Source organism: Spermophilus citellus (assembly GCF_964194105.1).
Source record: "Spermophilus citellus genome assembly, chromosome: 4".
Taxonomy (NCBI): Eukaryota; Metazoa; Chordata; class Mammalia; order Rodentia; family Sciuridae; genus Spermophilus; species Spermophilus citellus.
In genome coordinates, this window is record NC_138185.1 from 203133416 (window position 1) to 203157298 (window position 23883).

Here is a 23883-nt window from a genome sequence, read left to right on the forward strand (position 1 = left end):
TCTGAAAAAGCATCTGTTAGTTTTTTTTATTCAACCACACTGACCATTCTTCTAATTAGAAGGAATTAATAAGATTTTATTCTATTAAGTTGAACATAAACAGTATTGTCCTGGCTTGAATAATTAACTTTCACCTGGATGCCCTCTGTAATTTGGTTGCTGCATTTGTTGCCTGCAGCTATTTGGGGGTATAGCTTTCAAACTGCTGCCATCTTCAAGCAAGAAGGATGGATGTCTTTGAAATAAATGTGGACATTTGAATTTGGGACAGTGGGGTTGGCACTGTAAAGGTGGTGAACTCTTAAAGATGTTCTTGGTGGGTGAATGCTTACAACATATTAGTGCTAAAATATTGATTCCAGGAGATGGAAATTTTCTGGTTGGCAACCAAGGAAGTGGTTTGCATATTTCAACTCACCCAGCTCCAGGGAGATGGAGTTGAGTGAGATCCCTGTGATCGTGTTGAATGAATGATAACTTGGAGAATTTCAGTCCCCTCTAGATACCTCACTTCTCACCCAAGACAAAACACATGCATGGCTTGGAACAATAAACAAGCCTGGTACAAGAATGGCCATGATAGAGGGATTGAAAGGCTGACCTCATATATCTTACACCATAAACCTTTTGAGAAGCACTTCATTATTATAAAATTCATCTGATTTGTATTGTGCTTCTACACATTTTATTTCACAGGACATGCATTTGGGGCCCAGAAATCCCTCCAAGGATTTTTCTCTCTTCCCTTTGGTCCCACAGTGCAATCTTGAGCTATGGAAATTTTGAGGCTTCCATTGACATCCATACTTGGATAGCTCACCACTGACTCTGCTTCTTATAGGGGCACCTTAAAGCGGTACACAGAAGGTACCACTGTGAGAGCAGGGTGGTGGGGCATAGAGAAGGGAAAGAATAAGGGTGAGCAAGAACTTCTTCTGCCCAAGTCCTGGTGGTGTCAGGTTTGTGGGAGAAATGCTTTGCATTGTGTATTTATTGACATTTTTATGTATTCATTTTATAAACTTGGCAAAGCAGAATCTTTGTTTTAGAAGTTGTTGTGCTTTTGCATTAAGCTCCTTTGAAGCAACTGATGCAGTTTATTTTGTTTTAATATTGAAAGTGTCACTCTTAGTAGCCTGCGGATGGTAAGAGCTACCATTTGTTAATTACTTACTAATGATCCTAGAACAGTGCTTTCAATTCTATTCACTTAGTCTTTACAAAAAAGTCCAGGACTTACAAATTATTATTATTTTTTTTTCCAATTTGCTAATGAGTAAACTAGGATGGAAAGAGGTGATGTAATTTGCTTAGAATCACATGACTTCTATGGCAGGGTGTGATTCTGACTACAAAGCCCGAGCAAAAGATGTTTCAGCTCTGCCTTCCTTCTTTTTAAAAAATTTTTTTTTCTATATATGAAAGTGGAATGCATTACAATTCATATGACACATATAGAGCACAATTTTTCATAGTATACAAAGTATATTCACACCAATTTGTGTCTTCATACATGTACTTTGGATAATGATGTCTATCACATTCCACCAACATTTCTAACCCCCTGCCCCCTCCCTTCCCCTCCCTCCCCTCTGCCCTATCTAGACTTTGTGTATTCCTCCCATGTTCCCCCTCTCTACCCTATTATGCTGCCTTCCTTATTTTTTTTTGCATTTTCTTTGTTGATTCTGTTTTTCTTACTCTGGGGCTGCAGAGCTAGGAGTTCATAAGAATTTGTGGTTCTGTTCTATAGATTTCTTCAGTGGTTTGCAATATCAATCCTTCCCTCTGTCCAGTCCACAGGAAGAGTTGTTTTAAAATGGGTAACTATTTACTTAAGAAAGGCCTTTGGAGATCTCTACACTGTGAAAAATTCCTTGTGTCCATGGACATCCAACAACTCAAATTGTCAGTTGACTTGTTTGGGGACATTGTCACTTGCTTCCTTGTGCAGACAGCATTTACAACAGGCTAGGGAAGTCAACCATTCATTTGTGGTAGATATCCAGCCTATCGTAGAAACAATTTGCTATACTAGCCCTACCCTACCTCACCCCCAATTGGGAAATAATAAGGCAGTGATTGGCAAAAAAATTCTGGTGGAGGGCACCCAACTGACCTTCAATGATTCATTGATTATTGTACCTTTGACTTTTAACCCCAGTTGGATTTCCTCTGGACTTAGTTGGGAGCCAATACCTGCAGACTGTGTGTTTTATGTGTATAGCTGAATAGTCAAAATGCCAGATCCTCAAATAGAAGTTGGCTATGTGTTATAGAATCTGAATTGGCAGTTGCTATCAGTTGTGATTTAAAGAACTCTATAAAACTCCTACGCCACAAAAATATACTTTCTGGGGCTCAAAATTCCATAATTATGGCTTGGTGTCATTGAATTGATCAAAGCCCCCTCCTTTAAAAAATTAAATTACCCTCACCCAGAGTGGTATCTGTCATGTTCCTAGCATAATAGGTGCTTATCAAGCACTTGAGAGAGAAGAAAAGATGTGGGTGGAGGAGAGGAAAACGTTCTCTGCTGAATGATTTTACTGAGAGCTGGTCTGGCAGGGGGTCCAGTATGCCCATTGTATAGGGACAGGTGTGGCCCTGGATATTGCACAGTGGGGTTGTGCTCTTCTGTTGCTGGAAGGAGGCTCATTTGGTCTTCCCAGAAGAAAACTGTGGGACCCATCAAAGTCAACTGGTAATTATAGGAAGAGAAAGATCTGGATGAGTTCAGAGATTAGTAAGCAGACAGGTGGAGGTAGCCCTGGCCCTGGACGCGGGTGATAGAGTTGGAGCCTTCCTGGATCTGTATTTAACTAGCTCTGTGGCCCATCACAAATCTCCTAATTCCTTGGCTTTCTGTTCCTTAGCTGCAAAATAAGAAAGTTTAGTTGGAGAGATCTCAGTTTCCTTCTGGTTGTGAAGAACATAAATTAGGAAAAAACAAAACAAACAAACTTGTGTCTGTACTTAACAAAAAAATCACAATGGATTATTTTTCTCCTCACAATTTAAAGGTAATGGAGTCCAAATCAAGCCACTCATAGGACTGCTACTCTCAAAGGTATTAATATGATAAGATGCCATGACCAGCAATATCCTCTGCAGGAGAAGTTAAGGCTATGTTTTGGGGTTTTGTTTTGTTTTGTTTGTTTTCACTTGTGATTGATAGAAGACCAGGGATGCTAATATCCCTTGCTGAATAGTTGCTGACCTCCTTGTACCTGCCAAGGAGGAGGGTACCTCTGAGACTTAGCTGGATTTCCTGCATCTGGTAAGGTCCTAGACACAGGAGCTGAAAGGGAAGCTTTTTGCTGGGAGGATACAGGTCAATTCCTTCTTTGCAGGTGAAGAAGAGATGACACTGGACAATTCAGTCAGGACTTTGGAACCTCCCCAGGCCTGAATGCCTGAAAGGCTAACGTAGTCCCCAAGGCTTCAGACCAGGTATCCACATGTCAGTCACATTTCACGTGCATATGAGGCTCAAGGTTACCTGGTGAGACAGTATAGGACAATGGTAAGGGATGAATGAAAGCTTTGGGTTCAACCAAACCTAGTTTTGAGCCCTGATTATTCCTTTTACTATGAACAGGTCACAAGGCCTCAATACCCACACTCATAGAAGAGATTATAATAGTACTTATCTATCATTTGTGATGCCTCAGAGAGATAGTCCAGGCAAGGAGGTGAGCATGCTGCTCAGCATGTGGCCAGCTTTCCAGAACCAGTAGCTTCCTTATTACACAGTCCAGCCAGAGAAGCAACTTGTAAGGGAATAAACCACACAGAGTAATCAAATCAAGAGAACCACTTAGAACACTGTGAGAAGGAACTTGACCTTCAGTAACACTGACTGTTCCCATGTTTACCTCCCTTTATGGAGCTCGTGACATGGTGAGGTCTAACCATAGTGCATGCCTCTATTTCACCTTTCCAGCCATGAGGAGACAGAGCTCCTGCTCTCTCTGGTAAAGCACCAGTGTCTGTCCAGAAAATGAGCTACATCTCTCATAGACCTGAAGAAAGCATTCATTACAGATGATTCCTAAACCATCCCAAGACCTGAAGGAATGAATCAGTATCTTTTCCTTTAAAGTAAATACCCAAATTTAGAACAAAAGAGTTCATTCTCTTTGCTTTCAGGATTGTATGTTTGTTTACAATTAATTATTTTGCAAAACATTGAGAATGCTCTGACCTCTATGTGGATGAATATTTACATATCTCCCCCAGATAGTCTGTGTTAATGTTAGATCCATGTATTTCAGATGAAATGGGAAAGGGATGCGATGGCCAAGCACTGATAACACGGGACCTCAGAGGGCTGCTGCAGTGGGATAGACACCAGGCCAAGGGATTGGCTGCCTACATTATTGAATGGGGAGGAGCTTCTATTTGGAGAGCGGCTGAGGTTAAGAGCATTCTCAGCACCTGGGATGCCCGTCAGGGCTCCTGGAGAGCGGGGAGACATTTTATATAGCACAAGTCATTGCATGCCAGACCTCCTTTTCTTATCCTCTTTATTTTCCCCTGCCAACATGGTTCTCAGATTTATTAACAGCCTTTTCATGCCTACTGCAGCCATCAGGGAGAGAAATAAAAGAGGACTGGGAGAATCCAATCTTCTTTTGCTTATCCTTCTTCACTGTCTTGGCTTGACTTGTGTTTCATCATCTTTCCCTTTTTCCTTTTATTCCTTCCTTTTTAAAAATCCCCATGTTGGAATGCTCTGCATGATGCTAGAGTTTCTATTCTGTCCCTCTCTCTTCTTTTACACTTTTTAATTGTTCCGCTGCTATTGTTTTTTTCCCCTGGACTTGAGCACAGTGGGAAAGGTCAGCTGTCAGAAGACACACTGTACACCACTGATAAGGTCTCTAGGAGATTGGATTCGAGTCTTTTAAGCCATTTTCCCTTCCTGAATTCATAGAGTCTACACTGCTGCAGGGAGATGGAACAGAGAAGCTCAGTGGGTGGGAAGGCCATGCGTGTCAAGAGAGTGCCTTATCGTGCAAGCTCTGAGCATCCCACTACTACCTGTAGCCCTTCTCCAGTGGAAAATGCTGCCCAGGGCCCCTCAGTGATACTGGGGAATTGACAAAAAGGTGCCTTTGCATGAGACACACATACAGGAGACCTTGGAGAAGGGGCTCAACTGGGAATTAGGCATCTATCAAACTTCTAAAGTTGTCCCTTGTCATGTGTCTACACCATAATTATTTAACTCACTTATATAAAAATCAGAAAGTCTGGGTTCTGGTTTTGGTTCTATTGTCAATCACTTTGGGAAAACAATGAACTATGTTATGCTTATCAAAAAAGAAGTAGAAAATGTAGTTTCTAAAGGACCATCCATTGCTAATATTTATATTTCATCTTACCAATTGTGTCTGAGAACTAGAAAACCAGGAGTGTATCTACCCTTGGACATGGCTGTGAAAACTAGTTAATTCCTTTCTCTAAAAAGGCCCTCAGGTCAAACTCAAGTCAGAATTCTTTGAATTCATCCATATAACCTGTCCATCAAAAATTTCATGATAGAATACTATGGAGCTTTTAAAGAAACAGCGGGTCTCTTCTAAAATGGGGGAAAAGTGAATAAATGGTCTGAATAATGATGCTATGGAGTTACATGATTCTTTATGTGTTTTCAAATCACTTCACAATGACCTGTCTTAAGGACACCTTTACTTACCTTAAAAACAAAACATGCTAAACTCTGACAGGACTATTTTTTCCCCCCTTGACCTAGCATATGTCAAGCACTCTCAATAAAGTTTGCTGAATGAGTGAATACATGATAGAATGAGTAACCTTAAAGCCTTCAAATGACACCTAGTCAGCCATATTTATTTGACTCTCACTGGTGCCAAGTGTAGTCATGCTTGGATATGATAAGAAGTTTGGGTAGAAAAAGTTGGCCATGTGTGGTATGTAACCTGGTTATATTGGTAGTTCCTCTATCTTGTCATAAATAAGGGAACCAGAAGGCTAGACGATGGTTTGAAAAAAAGATTGGAGGAGAGTTGCTGTCCAGATTAGCAACCACAGAAGCCCTGGAAGATCACACAGTGGGCTGCTTAGCTCCTGATCTCAGGCCAAAAATTGGGATGATTGGTTACTTTATTTGAAACCCAGTTCTTTTGCAGTGGGAGGAACAATAGGATGGAGTTGGAGCCAAGTCTAATCTCAATTCTAAATTCCCTCATTGTCAAATTATTATTATTATTCTAATTGGATAGCCTTGAACCCCTAAATCTTAGCTTTTCTTCTTGAAAACTGCAGATAATAATAACAATATGTTGTTGTGACGATTGTGTGAAAAGATCCTCTGCATAATACTCTGCTGGAGCTAAAGCCCCTGATGGAGTCAGCTTCAGAGATGATAGCTGTCCAGGCACAGTGGTGCAAGCTTAAAGCCTTCAAATGACACATAGTCAACCATATTTATTTGGCTCTCACTGGTGCCAAGTGTAGTAATGCTACAGACACTCGGGAGGCTGAGGCAGGAGGATCACACGTTCAAAGCCAGCCTCAACAACTTGGTGAGACCCTAAGCAACTTAGGGAGACCCAGTCTCAAATTAAGAAAACAAAAAGTAGCTCAATAGTAAAGTTCCCCTCATTTAAATCTCCAAGACCAAAACAAAGAAACAAACAAACAAACAAACAAAATAGCTGGAACCATCCATTGCCACTGCCATCACCATCATTACTACCCCCCATCAAAAGAACTATGAACATTTTTTGGCATGTAAAGCAGCATAATAATGCCTAAGAGAACTATTGGATTGGAAAGGCAACTTGTGGAGGGGGAGCCTCTTGCTGTGTCAGGTTCACAGTAGAGTGGCAGTAAGTTCTAGCTCCTATCTGTCCACTTTCTTTTTTGATGTCTTCTTATTTTTTCTACTTCAGTTGAGGCTGGTAGGACATCATTGCTCTTTTGTAAAGTGCCCCAGTGTTGTTGAGGGGTACTTGAAAGGTACCCAAAGAGGGCCTTAGCCAGTGGGTGGTCTTCACTGGTGAGGCATAGGTAGTGGGGCTGCAGGGAGAGGAAGGAGGGGGAGGAGTACTCTGGGATGGAAGAAAGACCTTTTCAGCCACACCTGCGTCCCCAGAGGTTGTCATTCTGCAGCTTTTGTGAAGTTTCTGCCTGTTCCTGGAGTTATCTTAGTTGTCCCTGAGGGAGCACTTCTGTTTGCATAAATTATTCTATACAACATAATCAGCTGCTTAAAATACAGAGGATGCTTGGGATCCTAAATTCAAACAATCAGAAAGCAAAAGGTGTTTATTCACATAGGTGCACAGTGAAAATTGGTGATGAGGTAGATGACTCCAAGGGACATGAAATCCAGGAGACTTCTGAACCCTCAAGGGGAGCTTGAGTTATTCTTAAGAAGACTTTTGTTTAACATTTCTAGAAAATAATCAGTGAAAAATGAATATACCATAATCACAAATGCATCCCTTATGTCATTAATGTGATTTATTAGTTCTTCAAAAAATGGAGTGTCAAGACTGACATGGTAAGAAAATAAAAATGGCCCATGAATTTGTTTCCCCTTTCTTTGCCAATGATTCTATCTAATTGAAACCTTTGATTTGATCTGCATCATTTTTACCATCTGACATGTAACCCATGGTAGAATGACCAGCCATCCTGGTTGTCCAAAGACTGTCCCCATTTTGGCACTAAAAATTCCATATTCTGGGACACTTTCCAGCTCCAGACAAATTGGGATTGGTTACTTTATTTGAAGCATCTGGTGATGCTTCTGAACCTCTTCAGAAGGGCACTATATTTTGGCCAATGTTGGACCAACAACACACAAAGAAAAGATTCTTTGATTCGTGGTTTGTAGAACTTTGGGATTTTGTTAACAAATAAAAATTTTACACAAAAGGGAAGGAGCATAATAGGGTTGGCTATTTTTTTAAAAAAAATTTCCAAATAATGACTCCCACCTGCTAACAAATTTTGTCAGTTATCATCATTATTTTATTAAAGATAGGAAACTCCAACACCAAAAACATAGAAAGGAAGACCATATGGGTCCTGTAGGGATCCATTTTTCATTATTTTCCCAGTGTCTGGTAGAGTGAGGATCTGACATAAATATTTGTTAAATGAATGCTGTATAAAAATGTGCAACACTTTCCTTATTTTTCTAATTGAATCATGGGTTGGTGAAAATTTTATCTGAGACTACATTTTAGGAATCAATCCAAATGCAGACTAGAGGATTTTTTTATAGTAAATTTTCATTGTAAATTATTGTAATGATTTTCTGATGTCCACCTCACTCTCATGTTTGTTTTAGACGACATGGTCAACCCCTCAGGATCTGATCACTCCTGGAGAGAGATAAAACTAAGTTTCTAGGTCTTCAATCAGAGAACCAGGTCCAGTCAACTTCCTCTTTGATTTCAACTTTTATATTAAGATGCACCTTGGCTGATATCTACCTGGAGATTTTACCACATCTGGCAGGGATAAGCCACCAGTCCTCATTGTCTCAAGTCTTGGGCAATGACTTTGTTTATCCTAATTAAGTCTCCTAACTTTGTTCTGTTTCATTCACCCATACAACTGTGGTGATATGTACAAATATCACTCTAATTCTATAAGTCTGGATTTTCCTATGCAATGTCTTCATACCATAGTTGGAGTATTCAAATCATGACTGTTTTCTCACAACACATGGATAAAAATATCACTGATGAATCTCATCTAGTACTTCTGGAGAAGATGAGAATTTTAGTTTAATATCACAGAAAATGTAAATATCCATTGCTGATGGCTGTACAGGCTATAAAATTAAAACAATTTGAATCTCCACTTCAGAAAGTCTTATAATTGCAGTATTATGTGCCCTTTTTAATCACAAATCAACTACCCTTTTTCCCTTTGCAACTAAGTTGGTGTAAGTACTGAGTACATTCCTGATAGTAGCCTCTTGTTACCACAGCTCAGCATCCAGTGATTTGGACTTGAATAAGTTGTTTGGAGAAATGATCTGTAAATGGTTTGGGAATCCTTCTGACTTAAAAGGAGGATTGCCGGGGCTGGGGATGTGGCTCAAGCGGCAGCGCGCTCGCCTGGCATGCGTGCGGCCCGGGTTCGATCCTCAGCACCACATACCAACAAAGATGTTGTGTCCGCCGAGAACTAAAAAATAAATATTAAAAATTCTCTCTCTCACTCTCTCTTTAAAAAAAAAAAAGGAGGATTGCCATTTTAGATTCAATGCATCAAAATTGGACTTTTTAATTTACGCTCACATAATATTTCTTTTGGCATTTATCGCTTTCAAGTGTTGCCAATGTCTATGATTCTCATGATTTCCCCCCCCCCTCAGTCTTATGATCTGTCTTCACATACCACAGTTTATGGTTAATACATCTAAGTGCAGAAAATCCAGCTTTGTTGAACAGACAGGGATTTCTGTAGCAGCTGCTGAAGGGTACTCAATACCTTACAAAATTAGATATACATGAAAGTGGTTTTGGATACATGACATGCTATGTAAATGTGTATTTTATTTTTCAAAGAACTTGATAGCTCATCTCTCCAGGAGTACTACTGAGAGTTTTGCAAAAGATAACTCAACCCTATACAGAGGCAGCATGGTCTAATGGAAAGTACATTGTCTTTGGAGATTGACCTTGGCTTGCATTTTAGATCTGCTTCTTACTAGCTGTGCTGTTATACAAGAATTTAATCCTTCTGGAGGTCAGTTTATTCGTCTGTAAAGTGGTGGTAGCAAAATTTTAATTCACAGGACTTTTATGAGGGTTAAATTAGAAATATACCAAGTATTCCAATAAAATATTCCCATTTCAAATGACATATGGACACATACATATATAATTTTTATTACTATTACTTAGGTCCTGGGGGGAGGTGTTTTGCATTTTTGTAGTGTTAAACTATCAGAATAGGTCTTGGCTATTGGAACCTGCTGTATAAATTTATATGGAAACTTTTTAATAAAAGCCCAGAGAATAATATATGTTCAATAAATGTTAATTTCTTGTCCTTTCACACTATGGGGAAAAATAAGCCACTGAACTTCTGTCCCTAAAAACGACTCTGCTGCTAGTTTGAGATAAAGAAATGGTAAAAATGAAATAAACACTATATTCTAGATTTATGCACACTATTAGTAGTTAAATTTGGACTCACTAAAGATTTTCTCCTTGACTTAGGCTTCCTGAATCCGGTCACTGGTTTTTTAGTCTATGTCCATTATAGAGAAGCCTCCTCCCTTCCCTTCTCCAGTGGATCCCACTCCTATCCACCTCTGCATTCAGATCCTGTATTGCTCTAGGCCCTGGGCGTTACCATTTCCCTTCGAAAGCCCTGGAACGGGGCAGTTTTTAATTTTATCAGTATCCATCTCCATGTTCTCATTACCACTTATATTTCCTTGGGAGGAAAAGGAAATGCACACCTAGAAGGCACAGCCCAGGTTTCTGGGATTTGTACCTTGGCATTGGCAAAGTTTCCCAGTTAGTGTCTGTGTACAGGGTTTTAGTCACCTGGGCTCTAGCGCTTGGCACTGAGAGCTTTAAGAGGACTGCAGAAATGGTAGATTAGCCACATTGAACAAAATAGAAAGTTTTCATTGTGTCATAAAAAAGCCTTATTGATCTTGTCCAGGGCATTGACTCTGGGGCCTCTTAACAAGCCACTCTGTCTAGACTTGCAGGCGAGAGCCCACAGTGCTAAAAAAGGAGGGACTGGGCTGCCTGCCCTCCCCTTCAGGGGGAGATTAAAGGGGTGGGTACAGTTTCATGTTTCTCAGTGGGGACTTTCTTAAAGAACTAGCATGATTTTAGTCTGCTCTGGAGAAAAAAGGGGGGTCCAGGTTTGTGGCAGATGTCCATGTGACACATCCCAGACTCCAGCCTTGGTCGGTGTCCAGTATTTGCTGTGGAACTATCACATGGTTACAAGTTAAGATGTCTTTGGTGTCCCTTAGCTTACTTCAGCATTCCCTTGCCTACGCTGAGCTCTGTGATGCCAAGACCCAGTATGGTGGGGCTCTGGGAAAGGAGAAGGCGGCGAGGGACAGGAGGGGAAACCAAAGACTGGAATCATTGCGATCAATTCAATGGCATTTCAATTTAATTCTGCACATCTTTATTTTACACTATCTATGCTACATGGGAGATTTTGAAAAGCTCCAGAAAATTGTTGCTTATAGTAAGGCTGCTGAGTTGACATCCTTTATAAAGTAATCAAAGTAATCACTCCAGGTTGATTGAGTGATTGGAGTGTCTTTTCCCAATCATTTGCAGACATGTAACTTTTTAAAAAAGTATGAAATGTTCCAAACACCAAAGGCATGGACCCTGCAGAGGATATTGTTAACATTGGGTTAGCCATTACTCAGATTGAACAGATGCTTATATTTGGTCTTTTTGTTTTTTTGCTCTATATTCTTTTATAAAGACTTAGCCTTATTTGAACCCCTTTCTCACCCAGCTCTGTTTCTTTTCCCCTCTAGAAGGAACCACTACCTGAACTTGACAGCTATATTGCTTATATGTGTTTCTATTTTTGTCACATATTAATAAAGCTGTAATATATAATGATTAGTGATCGCTATGTATACATATGTGTGTGCATGTGTGAAAAAATCAGGGGAGCTACTAAACTTTATCAGTCACCTACAATTTCTATTTACCATTCTTACATATTTGGAGATGAATAAAGGAAATCCTGGGTAAATGCACATGTAGACAACACCTTCAACTTCCCCATTGGTCCCTTAGCTGAAGTTTAGTAGCTTTCCACATCCTGCTTTCCTCTTTTAGGACCACAATTATTTGGTTCCTGAAATATCTGTAGGAAGTTTCTCATAATACCTACTGTTTTCTGGATGCTTAAAGGTGGAGAGTTTTACCAATAAGATAATTTTAGATTTACTGAGGCAGAAGGTATCTGGGAACACCTTTCAACATTTCTTCTATACTGTGGTGATGATCTATGATGGAGGATTCTTCACGTGTTTTCATCACCAAGTGAGATTTAATAGAAATAAATATTTTAAAAGTCCATATGTGTTCAAAAGTCCATATTTATTGTTTCTAAGTACTGAAATATCAGTATGCATTTTCCAAAATCTGCAAACCTTTTATGAGTTGTGTATTCCTTTCTGAACATGTATGTATAGATAGAATATCTAATTTTGGAAACAATTAGGGTAGGTGTGTGCTTCTTTAAAAACAAAACAAAACAAAAATATCCCTACCCATAAATAGTATTATGAATGTCTCATTTTCTGCTCTAAGTTCACTATGGATATTTATTATTGTTACTTATTTTTTTTAATTACCATTATGGTCCCTTATCCTCTCCTCTCTAGCTCCATGTCCCTTGTAATATTTTCCTCTTCATCCTCAACTAAAGAGGGACTTAGCCTGCAGAATGCAGAATCACAATGTGGTGTAAGGTACTCTAGTATAATTGCCTTAGTTATTGTGTAACTTTGATAAAAAGAAGCAGGTTGACAAAACACCGTAAACATGCTGATTATTCTTTGGCGTCTAGGACAACAGTGACAGAATATCAAGGTTTGTGGGTGAGTGGCAGATTTTCTGTAATATTTTAAAATAAAAAATTACAAAATTTATTAAAAAACTTACCTCTAGGAAGGCAACTCTGTTTAAATTCCTCACCATTTTAATTGCACATCTATTTGGCATAGCTAAAAGACAATGTCTTTGGTAAATATTGTGCACAGTGCTAGCTTTAAAATTACTGATAAATTTGCTTGTCATTGACCTCAGTGGTTCCAACTATGTCTCTCTTTTTGGATTATGGAAGCAATCCAGGTGCCACTTGATATCCTTTATTTCTTTAGCATTCCACTTTGGGTTCTGAAGCAGTTGTGGAAAAGACACAAGCATCAAATCCAAGGTCAAGTACAGTTTCCAGATATCAGTGCGGTTGTTTCATCACTACCAGTTAGGTTAGAGAATCTGACTTGAGGTCAGCTTAGCTTCCTTGGAATTTTCCTTCTGAATTAAACTCATCCACTCAGCAGTAGGCAGAAGATTAAAAAAGAGCCAGCCTTCTTCCACCAGCCAGTCTACTTTGGGCTTATATCAGGGCACCCTAGAGAACTCCCTAGCTGAGGAAGGGCAGGTCTAAAAGGAAGAAAGACAGGTCACCTGGGATTAGTGACCACATGATTAAGGAATGCCATCCTATGGGTATCGGACCCTTCCTATATTACCAAGCAGATGAATCACTTCTTTTCTTACTGGAGAAGTAATGAATAAAGGGAAGGTCAAAGCATTTGCTATTTGGTGAAAACTCTTGGCTCCAGGGGATGGGGAGAAAATATTCTTCTGGAGTCTTATGGACAGGAAAATAGATTCCCAGTCCAGAGACAGAGTGCACTATTTGTGTTTAATGCTTGTTTGATTGACTGACCAGCAATTAAAATGAGAAGCTGGCAGTGAAAAAAAGCATAATTACAGTTCTACTTGTATGGATCTGGTGGTTAAGGGAAAATAAAATGTACAGCATGTTACATAAATTATTATAAGTGGGCAGGCAGGCATGTGCAGCACGTTGATTGCAGACATTGTTTCTTAGTCAAATCTCTTCATCCTTGGAAGTGTCCCCCTGGACCCCTCTTCACCTCTTTGGTCTATAGTCCATCCACTGAACTTCTGATACAAGTCTCATGGTGCCACTCAAAAGGCAAAGTTCTTTTCTTCTGCTTTCCCATTCCTAGTGCTCAAGGATTATGACCCCAGCCTGCATCTTGAACCCTGCACACATGCCTGTGGCTTTAGCCACATGGAACTTCTCAGCATCCCCTGAGTACCCTGTGCTTTTCTAGTGAGCACACCTGTGAATATGCTGCGTTAGTCCTTCTTTATAAGTGAACTCTTACACTACCAGAGACATCTGAAGTCTGATCTGTTGTCTGGAGCCTTCCCTAACACACAGGGTCAGCTACTCTCTCTTCTGGATGCCCATGTCACCTATAAAACATTCACTACACTGAATTGTGATTACTTGTTTTGTACCTGAATTTTCAACAATGATAGCTAACTGGGCCAATGCTCATGCCTCACAACAACTCTATGAAAGATGTATTTTGGTTGTTCCCATTTTGTAAAGCAATAAACTAAGGGTTAGAGAAATTCAGTAATAAGCTAAGGCTTAGATCCATAGATATAGGTTCCTTCCAGAGATGGTTGTCAAATCCAGGTCTTCCAGTTCAAAGTCTTTATTATTACAATCCATTCATCAATTCTGCAGTCCAGGTACACTGCAGGTCCTGTTGATGTGAGCACCTGTCAGGGTCTGGCATTTTGCAGGCATTCTGCGTTATTTAGTTTTGTGATTTTTCTTCTTCTGTAAGGTGTCAGCTAATTATTCCTACTCTTGGGGTTGCTGTATGACATAAGTGCCTTCATCACCGGGCACATCACCTGGTGCATAGTAGGCACCTGTGAATCTTTGTTCCTTAAATGGATGAACAAAAATTTAACTTTTATTGTAATGCATTTGCAAGCAATGCAGTCTTCAGGATGCCATTAGCTTTCTAGTGATCTCAGTGGAGCGTGTCTTTCCAGGCCATTCTTTTGTGGACTGAGGCAGCTTCCCTCACCAGGATGCTGGCTGTTTATTTTCCAAGTGACAACTTGATTTACTATTTTCCTTCTCATCACTTTCAAGAAGCATCTGCAGGCTAGTGAGTGATCCAGGCAGCGTGGAAAAGTCCATTTATTTCTCCTCTGCATCTTTCCTACAAAGAGTCGGAAGATAAGGGTTGGAAATGGCCTCCAGAGGTCAGATTTCCTATGTGTTTTCTTTTGTAGTGTGGCTTGCTCGTAGCAACACAATTTCCTGTCTGCTGGTACTCTCTGCTTTTAAGATACCTGTATGATGGGACGTGGCAGGTAAATGATGCCATCCTTTGTCTGGGGGGGATGGCTCTGCAGTTTGATCTTTCCTAAAATTTTTTTGACCCTAAAATATACTATAAAGGAAATAGGAAAGGAGGAACCAAGAATATAGTCACTTGTACAGTTTTTTTTTTTTTTTTTTTTTTTTTTGTCTTTGTACCTCCATTGGCGTGTTCTTTCCCAATTCTAGTGAGAAATGTTATTAGGGGATATACAAGAGAATTTACTCTATAAAGGAATTTCTACCTTCCCCTTGGTTTTGTAAAGACAATCACTGTACAAACCAATAGACAGTTCAAGCGTCTGCCAACAGCTCCTAAGAAGCCCTTAGTGATAGGTATTCTGGTTCTGCATGTTGGATTCTTAGCAGGTTGCACAGAAAGGTAACAGAATTGTGCAAGAACAAATTCACATTTGCCTTGCCTTATTTATTTGCCATTCTAGTGGTCTAATTGCTGTTTCAGCCCAAGGCACCTTTCAGAATTGAGTGAATATGAAGCTCTGCCTCTGAGCTCCTCCCTCTATCCCCCCCCCCCCCAGGAATAAGCAGAATTTTTATAAACTTTTAGACTTATTCTCAATCTGTAATTGTATACCCTTGCCTTGGACACATGGTTTTTGTCTTCCTCTAGGCTTCTTTGGCCAGGGAACAGTGACCAGAAAGATGTGGTTATCTGTGAGTTCACAACAGGAGAACCCATAACCCATAAGGTACAGGGGCCCATCTGGCTCCTGCTGAGTTCCTGCAATCAGAAGAAATGAGTCCCCAGGCTAGCCTGAGGACCAAAGGCCATCCTATCTATATCTGGCAGGGAAGGAAGCAATAGTCTCTGTGTTTTTGTGCCTCATTAGCGTCTAGGTGGGCCAGGCTAGGATGGGTAGCCAGGGTTGTCTTTGCATCAGAACAGATGAAGTACCTCACTGCAGCCTGTGGCCAATTTGAAGGACAAAGGATGGAGATGATGAGTGCAGTTTCATTTCAGGCTCATTATCCCTGAGCTGGCTCTTGCTCCTTCACTGGAGCACAGCAGGTATTCTACTCAAGGCCACTAGCTACCACCCATCCAGAGGGGTCAGCATTTTAATGGGCTCTTCCAAGTGTCTGACCTTTTCCAACCTGGTACTGGAGAATTTGGAGCCAAAGTCAGCCCCCTCCCCTGCTTCCCTGCTTAGGTTCTACTGTCTGGGTGCCCCTTTCCTTGTTATTGACATTCATCTTTTGACAGGTTGAAGTTCCTGCAGTTCCAGAACCTCAGATATAGGGTACTAGGTACCTTTACTGGGGATTTGATCTCCTGGTAAAGCGAGGGTGTGTTGGAGTAACAAAAGCAATAAAATAAGAATCAATATGACCCCAGGATTTGGAACTGGCTCTCTTAGTGGATTGGACAAACTATCCAGACTCCATGTGCCTCTGTTTCCTCACATTCGTTACAACAAACTGACCTCACAGAGTATTGAAAGAATACCAATAATGATTAAGAAAGCATTTAATAATATATGACAGGATTAAAAAGCTGTGAATGTCTGCAAATGGCCCTAGAGTGCTTCTATAGCCGAACCTGACATGTTCTCATTTTGAGCCATTTTTGTCTAATGCTGTGTCCTTTTCCTTCAATTTTTGCCACTGGTCCTTGGTTTTCCTTGTTTGTACTTTATCTTAAGCATCCACATATTGGATTCCCCCTGTGGTTTCTGGCTTGCCAGAATCTCTGCCTCTCCTTTCCTCAGGCTGTTTCTGTTAGGAATGTTTTGCTTCCATTTCTGCCCAGTGAAATGCAAACCTCACTCCAGAAATTGTATCAACATTCAGGCTGAACAATCCCAGGCATCCTAGAAAAGGGGTTCAAGTGTGTTTTTAAAGGATTACATAATCTTGGATTCTTCTCAGTAAAATTATGCAATGATTCTTCATAACCTTCAACATAAAATCCAAATTTCCTGATCTCAAACATTGTTTGGGTCCTTACAATACCAAGCCCCCAGGAATCAGCTGCCCACACTTTTTATATTACACAGTAAGAAAATATTACACTGAATATTTTACTCTACTTTGAAACTTCTCAGAAAAATACAGCTATTATTATATAAATCAGTAGTTGGCTGTTTATTGGGGGTAAGATTGGAGAAAAAAATTTGAGTAAATGTCTTAATGTTACATATATATCAGTACTTCAATTAGCAAGCCATTTGACAAATCAGTACTTTACATATCTTATACATACTGATTTAAAAATCTCTGAATTATACATATCTAGATTACATCTACTGTTTAATCAATTGGATACTTACAAATAATGGGTAAATGATTTGTTGTCATATGGAGTTGAGCTCTGTTTCTCATGCAGTGAGAATAGCGTTCTTATTTTTACATGCAATTGATTGTAAACTTTGGGGTGATCTAATTTCAAGGAAGCTAAGTATCCGTTAGCTGTGTCAGTGCCTTCTGTCTCTCTTGCCAAGCCATAGCTGTATGCTAAGCTTTTGTGCACTGTGTTACATAATCCCCTGCATTCATCTTCTCTAGCTATTTAGCCTGAATACATACAAGGTGACTGCATTGTCTTTTCAACCTCCTTCTCAGTGTCAACACCATGTAAAAAAAAATAGATTTGGGGCACTATTACATTTTTTTTTTCTAATGGAGGGTTTGGAGAATTGAATGGGTTTAGAAATGTGTACCTGTCATTATATGGTTTTCCCCTTTTGGTTATGTTGACTGTCAACTTAGTATGGTTTTCAAAGTGATAAGAAAGTGCCTGAGGCTCAGCTGCTTGAAGGAAATTGAGATAGGTTGGGATCTTTGGAGAAAAAGTATGTCAGATGTGAGTGTCCAAAAGAATAATTTCTTCAAGGTCTTTCTTCTTTCTCCCTTGTAGCCCTTTATTTATTTCCTGAGACTGGGTCCTGCCTTGCTGGGTCTCTCTTCCTAATACTCAGGAGGAAATTATCCCAGAAATTAAAAAGGAAATAAGTTTGCTCATCTAAAATGTGAATCAGAGAGGACTTTTCAGTTGTTTGAGGAAACTGAGGAAGGAGAGCTCCTGGTAGGTAATGCCTGGTCATCTCTGGCCCAGGGAACAGATAAACTGAGAAAATGAATCATTGAATGCAGAGATTAAGAAGGCTGTGAATTGTTTTAGCTGTTTCTGTTAGATACTTGCAAAGGAAGGCACTTGGCTACATAAAATTTTCTTTGGATATTAGCATAAATATGCATGTAATTTGCATAGACAGTTTCCTTTCCTCATTGTTCTTTTTAATATCTTATTTATTTATTGTGATATCCTCCTCTTTGTTGATGTCATTTATTTTTTCCTATAATCTTCCATATAAAACAAGTTCTTTTATTTTAAACACAGAGGGAAAGGGAAATATTTCTTATGGTGAGGAAGTGTGATTTATACAGGAAGAGAGGCATTTATTTCTGGCTTCATTTATCCAAGCTCTCAGATAGTTTGAAAGCCCACGGCTCCGTGGAATCATTCACACATAGCCTTGGAGAAGTAGAATGGGAGCAAGGGAATATCCAGAGTGATGGTGGAGGGACCCGTAACTGCTGTTTAGATATAAGTCCAGAGATGCTTCAAGTCTGGAGTACCACAAACTAACTGGATCATCTCAGGCAACTCATTCCCAGTCATCAATTTCTTCCTTAATAAAATAAAAGCATTAAATTAGACAATCCTTAAAATCCCTTGTAACACTAAAATTTATTATTTTGACATACCCCATGCTCTAATTATGTGAAAAATATTAAGCATCACATAGCACATTAAATAATCTCCTGATGCCTTGCTGTTTTGTGTCAAGCCTTCCTTTTCAAGAGGCTCGATGATTAATGTAAGCTTCTCTTCACAGGCACTCCTCTCCTTGCTCGTTTACTTCGGTGGGCCCACAGGTGTAACTGAGATATATATAGAAGATGACCACCAGTATACCTTTTGTAGTATTAAGGATGCACACAGACTCTGTGCAAGTCCATGACTCTAGGAAAAGAGCTTAGCTGTGATAACTGCATTAATTTGTCATGTACTCTAGTTCAGCTCCAGGTCTGATGTCCCATTGCATTTTAGCAAAGCCATTTCTTAAGAAATGAGAGAAGAGATCATGATGATAGACAGGGTAGTAGAGGATTAGATGGATCTATTTCAAATACGCAGACTGTGTTGAATTTCTACTTTATGATTGGGGGTGCTACTTTTGATAAAACACATCAGACATGAGTTAGGTGCTAAGTAGTACTTGCTCTTGAATACATGGAGAAGCTAGACTGCAGTTAGTTAGAGGTAAATAGGCCCCTTTGCTTATGCCAGTGTATGTGTGTGTATAAACAGAGTATGCAGGTATGGACCACTGAGATCCTCTGGAATATGCAGAAGAAATCCATCTTCTTTTTTAACCCTCTGGAGTATGAAGGTGAGGTCCACGTTTTAATGGTGTCATGATACTATGATTAATTTAACAATATGTAATGAGTGGTTGTATCTCCACATAATGAGTGATTGCAGTTCTTACTTTGTGATGAAAAAATATGTATTTTATTTTTCTTAAGTATTTGATGTAGGGCTGTGATGGTTGATAGGGATCTGAGCTGAGGGAACTTGGCTTTGGTTAATAGTACTGAAATGTAGTTCTGGCAGGGAAAATAGAATTCTTTCAACCTCACTTTGTAGAAGGAAATCTGCATATATAGACTTCTATTGTTGCCATTTTTTTTCCATTAACAAGGTGCTTCTCGATAGCTTTTGACCAGCCTTAGTACGAAGTAGTGAACCTAAGTGAGGCTAACCAGCAAGAAGGGAAATTGTACTTCCTGTTCTGTATAACAAAATTATAAGTCAAATAAACAAATGATTAATCATATCCCTATTCTCTTACTTTGTCAAATTTACTTTTGTAACTCCCTGGAAGACCAGGTTCCAGAAATGGGAACTTTTGGAATCTTCAGAGTTTTGCTTATAAGAAATAGCATTGCACAGAGAATCAGTCTCCTCTTGCTCCTCAGTCCGTTGGCCACCCACCTTCTCTTTCCACCTTTAGCTCTGTCCTTTATCACAAGGGGTCTAGTCAAAATGCATGTGGATAACCCAGCCTACATGATCAAACTCCATCCACACTCTTGCAAATAGTCTCCCACATATCCCCCTTATAAACCTTGAGGTATGGATATTGGTACCCTGGTATGCCTACAGAAAGATGAAGCCAGAGAAGAGGCCTATATAAATAGGCTTGGGGATTTGGAGGCTGAGAATTACAGGATCTCAGTGTCTGAAATGTGATCTCAAAAGAGAGTATAGGTTCCCCTGAAATGCCATCTATAAACCCCTAATTTTGGCGGAGGGTTGTAGCCATGGAAATGTCCAGCCAGGGCCATCTAAAAGGAGATCCCCGAACAAGCAGAAATTCCTTTTGCTTGAGTTTAAGAGTGTTATCACCGTCTTGCTAAAGAATATTAACAATTTCACTCTCTTCCCCTTTCCTCAACTGCCTGGTCCCCTTCTCATGTTCAACCTCCTATATAATATCTCAGCCACAACTCACGGGGCTCAGGATTTTACCATAGAAACCAAAGTTAGCTGGGTTTATTGATAGATGGAAGCCAGGGCCAAATCTTTCAGGGTAATTGATTTTTAGTTATTGGTCAATAAAAAGTACCTAGAGCTAGAGAGTCCTTTGTCAGCACAGTTAATTATCTATTCTAAACCAGCTCCTCTACAAGCATTTAAAAGCCATCACTGAAGCAAAAGCAATGTAAGCCTCACTTGACTACTTTGCATGAAATTTCTCTTTAGGTGTTTCTTTGAGAAGATTGGAAGGGAAGGCAGCAAGCTCCCTTGCACCATCTCATCTTGCCTGTCTTCTACCCTTGTTTTGAGACACAGTCTCTCCCCCACCAGCTGCTCTACTAGGTTTGCTGATATTCATGTAGAAGCCAGGGCTGTTGCTGAGTTGGTATCAGTGCAAGGACAGGGGTTAGTGTTTTGGGGCTGTGTTCTCCTTGGTGGTTGCATAGATCCGACACTTGTCAGTCAAGGATTGACTGCTTTCTGCTTTTTGTTTCTGACAGCTCGAGAGGAGAATGTGGCCACTTTCCGAGGCTCAGAATACCTATGCTACGACCTGTCTCAGAACCCGATCCAGAGCAGCAGTGATGAAATCACCCTCTCCTTCAAGACCTGGCAGCGCAACGGGCTCATCCTGCACACGGGCAAGTCGGCTGACTACGTCAACCTGGCTCTGAAGGATGGTGCGGTCTCCTTGGTCATTAACCTGGGGTCCGGGGCCTTTGAGGCCATTGTGGAGCCAGTGAATGGGAAGTTCAACGACAACGCCTGGCATGATGTCAAAGTGACACGCAACCTCCGGCAGGTAATGGCTGAGGGGAGAGAGTGCCTGGGAGGCCCATCTTAGGTAGAACGTTGGTGAAGCAGGTGACTGGGGAGGTGCAGAGGGGTAGAGATGTGGGTTTGGATATATTAAAAACTAACTTTTTTCCAGTCTTTGCAATTCCACGAGGAAAACGATTACAATGTGTTTCTCCCGAGTCTTCAATTCTCCATTTGTTCTTGTTATTTAAAAAAAAAAAATCAGTTGTACAGATAATAAAAATGATAAGTACTTTCATCCTTTTAATTCTGCTTTCCTTTTTATCATTTTCTTAATTACATTTGAATCTTATCATGCTATTGTTAAATTCAATTAGGGATAGCATTTTGTTTCTGCAGCTTGATGGATTTTCCTCATTCTTTGAATATGTTTTTCTTTTTAATTAAGTTAGCCATTGCCATGATGCCATCATTTTAATTTCCTCCAGAAAAAAAAAAACAAAACTTTTTTTTCTCCCTCCTCCTTTTAATTTATCATCCCTACCCCCACCCCACCCCCCAGTTGTGACATTAATCTCTGGCTTTCAAATTAACTAGCTGGGATCTTTCTGAATTCCTGTTTCTCTGTTCCTTGATGCAATGTGGTGGTCCTACCTTTATTTGCCCTGTATCTACCTCCAAGACTCTTCAGTTGGAAGGACTGGGAAGTGGAAAGATCCAAATAAAAATGCCAACCCTGGAGCAGCCTTCCTGACCCTGTCCGTGCTTTGAGAACTCCCATGGCTTGCCGATTCTAAGCAGGCCACTCCGTCAGGTGACGATGCTTTCAGAAAGCCTGAGTCAATTGAAGATGTTTTCAATGTCCTAACTGCTACTACTAATAACATTACCTTATCAGCAAACATCCATAAAAGACAAGCATTTCCTGTAAGAGTCAAGGTCTGTGCTGAGATCGCCTTTTCCTTGTTCCTCTTTTCACTTCCTTTTTTTCCTACTTGTGAATCTGTCAAACAAAACCCGGTTGGTCAGCATTCATCCTTTATTAATCAGAAAACATTGTGTGCAAATTTCCAGAAAGTGCTTATCAAATTTTTCTCCAGCATTATGATTGATTTAATGCCTTCGCATATAAACATGAAAGCAAAAGACATAACAGGTGTCTGCATATGTTTTCTGTCTGATAAAAGCGTGACTCCTAAGTAATGCTAGACAAATGGTGGAGGCTGGCACACATTGGAAAAGCCCAATTGTCAAAGTACTCTCCATTCCCATGTTTAGGTGTGTCAAGGTAGCCACCTGGTTGGGAGATTCCATTCTATCTGTAGTGAAGGTGCTAATTAATGCAAGGCTTGGAATCCCCAACCCTCTCAACATATGTGAACTTGACTCTTTGAAGTCATTCTCCTGTGTTTTCCTTCCACGGCCAAAGAACCTATTGCTGATATTTTCCTCCATGACTCTCTCCATAGTTACTCAGAAGAGAACTTCTCAACTGTCAAGAGAACATAAGTCAAATTTCTATTTGCTGACATAGAAGGACTTAATATGTCTGAGCTGTAGAGAATAGACCAAAAATGAAATATGACCTTTTGCCAGTTTTGATTGGCAGGTACAGAATAACACCCTTTAGTCATTAGTGGAGGGGAAACTTTTGATATACTGGGAACGGTATCAGGTCACAGTTCTCGCCAAGTCATTTGTCTCTCTCTCACACTTCCCAGCTATTCTAGAATAATTCCAGTCTGCCTGAGAAAGGCTCAGTTTTGTTTCTGCTAAAAATCACGGTTCTAAATAGCATCAGTCCACAATTAAATCCTTTAAACTAGAGGGGATAAATCAGAGTTTAATTCAAATATTGGTTGTGATGTCTTAGTCAGAGCAATCTGAGGAAACCACCCTGGAAGGTTTGTGCTCTGCTCCAATGTCTAAGGCTCATCTCCTCTCTGTGCCCTTGGACAAGCCACTTAACCTCCCTGCAGCACAGTTTCCATTTGTAAAATGCTGATTGCAATGCTCCCCAGCCATGTGTGGTGGCTAAATATGCAAAGCACCTTATGTTCCAGAAGGATTATGAGCTCATCCATGGGCTGGGTGCTAGACTCGTGGTGACGTGTGGATGATTTACAGGCTGAGCATTCTGTCCCAGAGGTGACTGCTTCTCTCTGGTGCCAAGAATACAGTTAATAGAGCTCTTCGTTCTGGACAAGGTCTAAGAGGTCCTGGGGTTCTGGGGTAATTCTTGATAGAGAGACTAATACTCTTATGTGAAAAAATACCCCTAAAATTGGACCTCGTTGAAATCCTGATTGTGTTTTGCATCCAAATACAATTTGTGGAAGGAAAGGAAAATCTCTGAAAAACAGAGTTGATCTTGCAAATAAAATCCTTCCAGGGCTGAGTAATATAAGATTATTATTTTTCCCATTAAAAATATTTATAATATCTTTTTTGAGTTCTTTAGGACACAATTGAGTGGGAAGTCTCAGTCTATTTCGAATAGATTGTAAATAGCTTCATAAATATTTGATAACAAGCTTATGGCAGCCTCATGCACTTTTAGAGGTGAGAGCAAATGGTTTCTGTGGCAAAAATTTATATGAGGAAAA

General features: G+C 40.1%; 1 protein-coding gene across 7 annotated transcripts in view; it reads left to right on the top strand.

The window, feature by feature from the left end:
- NRXN3 (neurexin 3) overlaps nt 1–23883 on the top strand; it is a gene marked incomplete at its 5' end in the record, with an annotated part of 1519183 nt that overhangs the window by 363140 nt on the left and 1132160 nt on the right. For all 7 annotated transcript variants that reach the window (XM_081291921.1, XM_081291923.1, XM_081291922.1 and 4 more), the window contains one exon: nt 21019–21320. In XM_081291921.1, coding sequence (XP_081148047.1) covers nt 21019–21320 — 302 coding nt within the window. The remainder of the gene's footprint in view (nt 1–21018; nt 21321–23883) is intronic.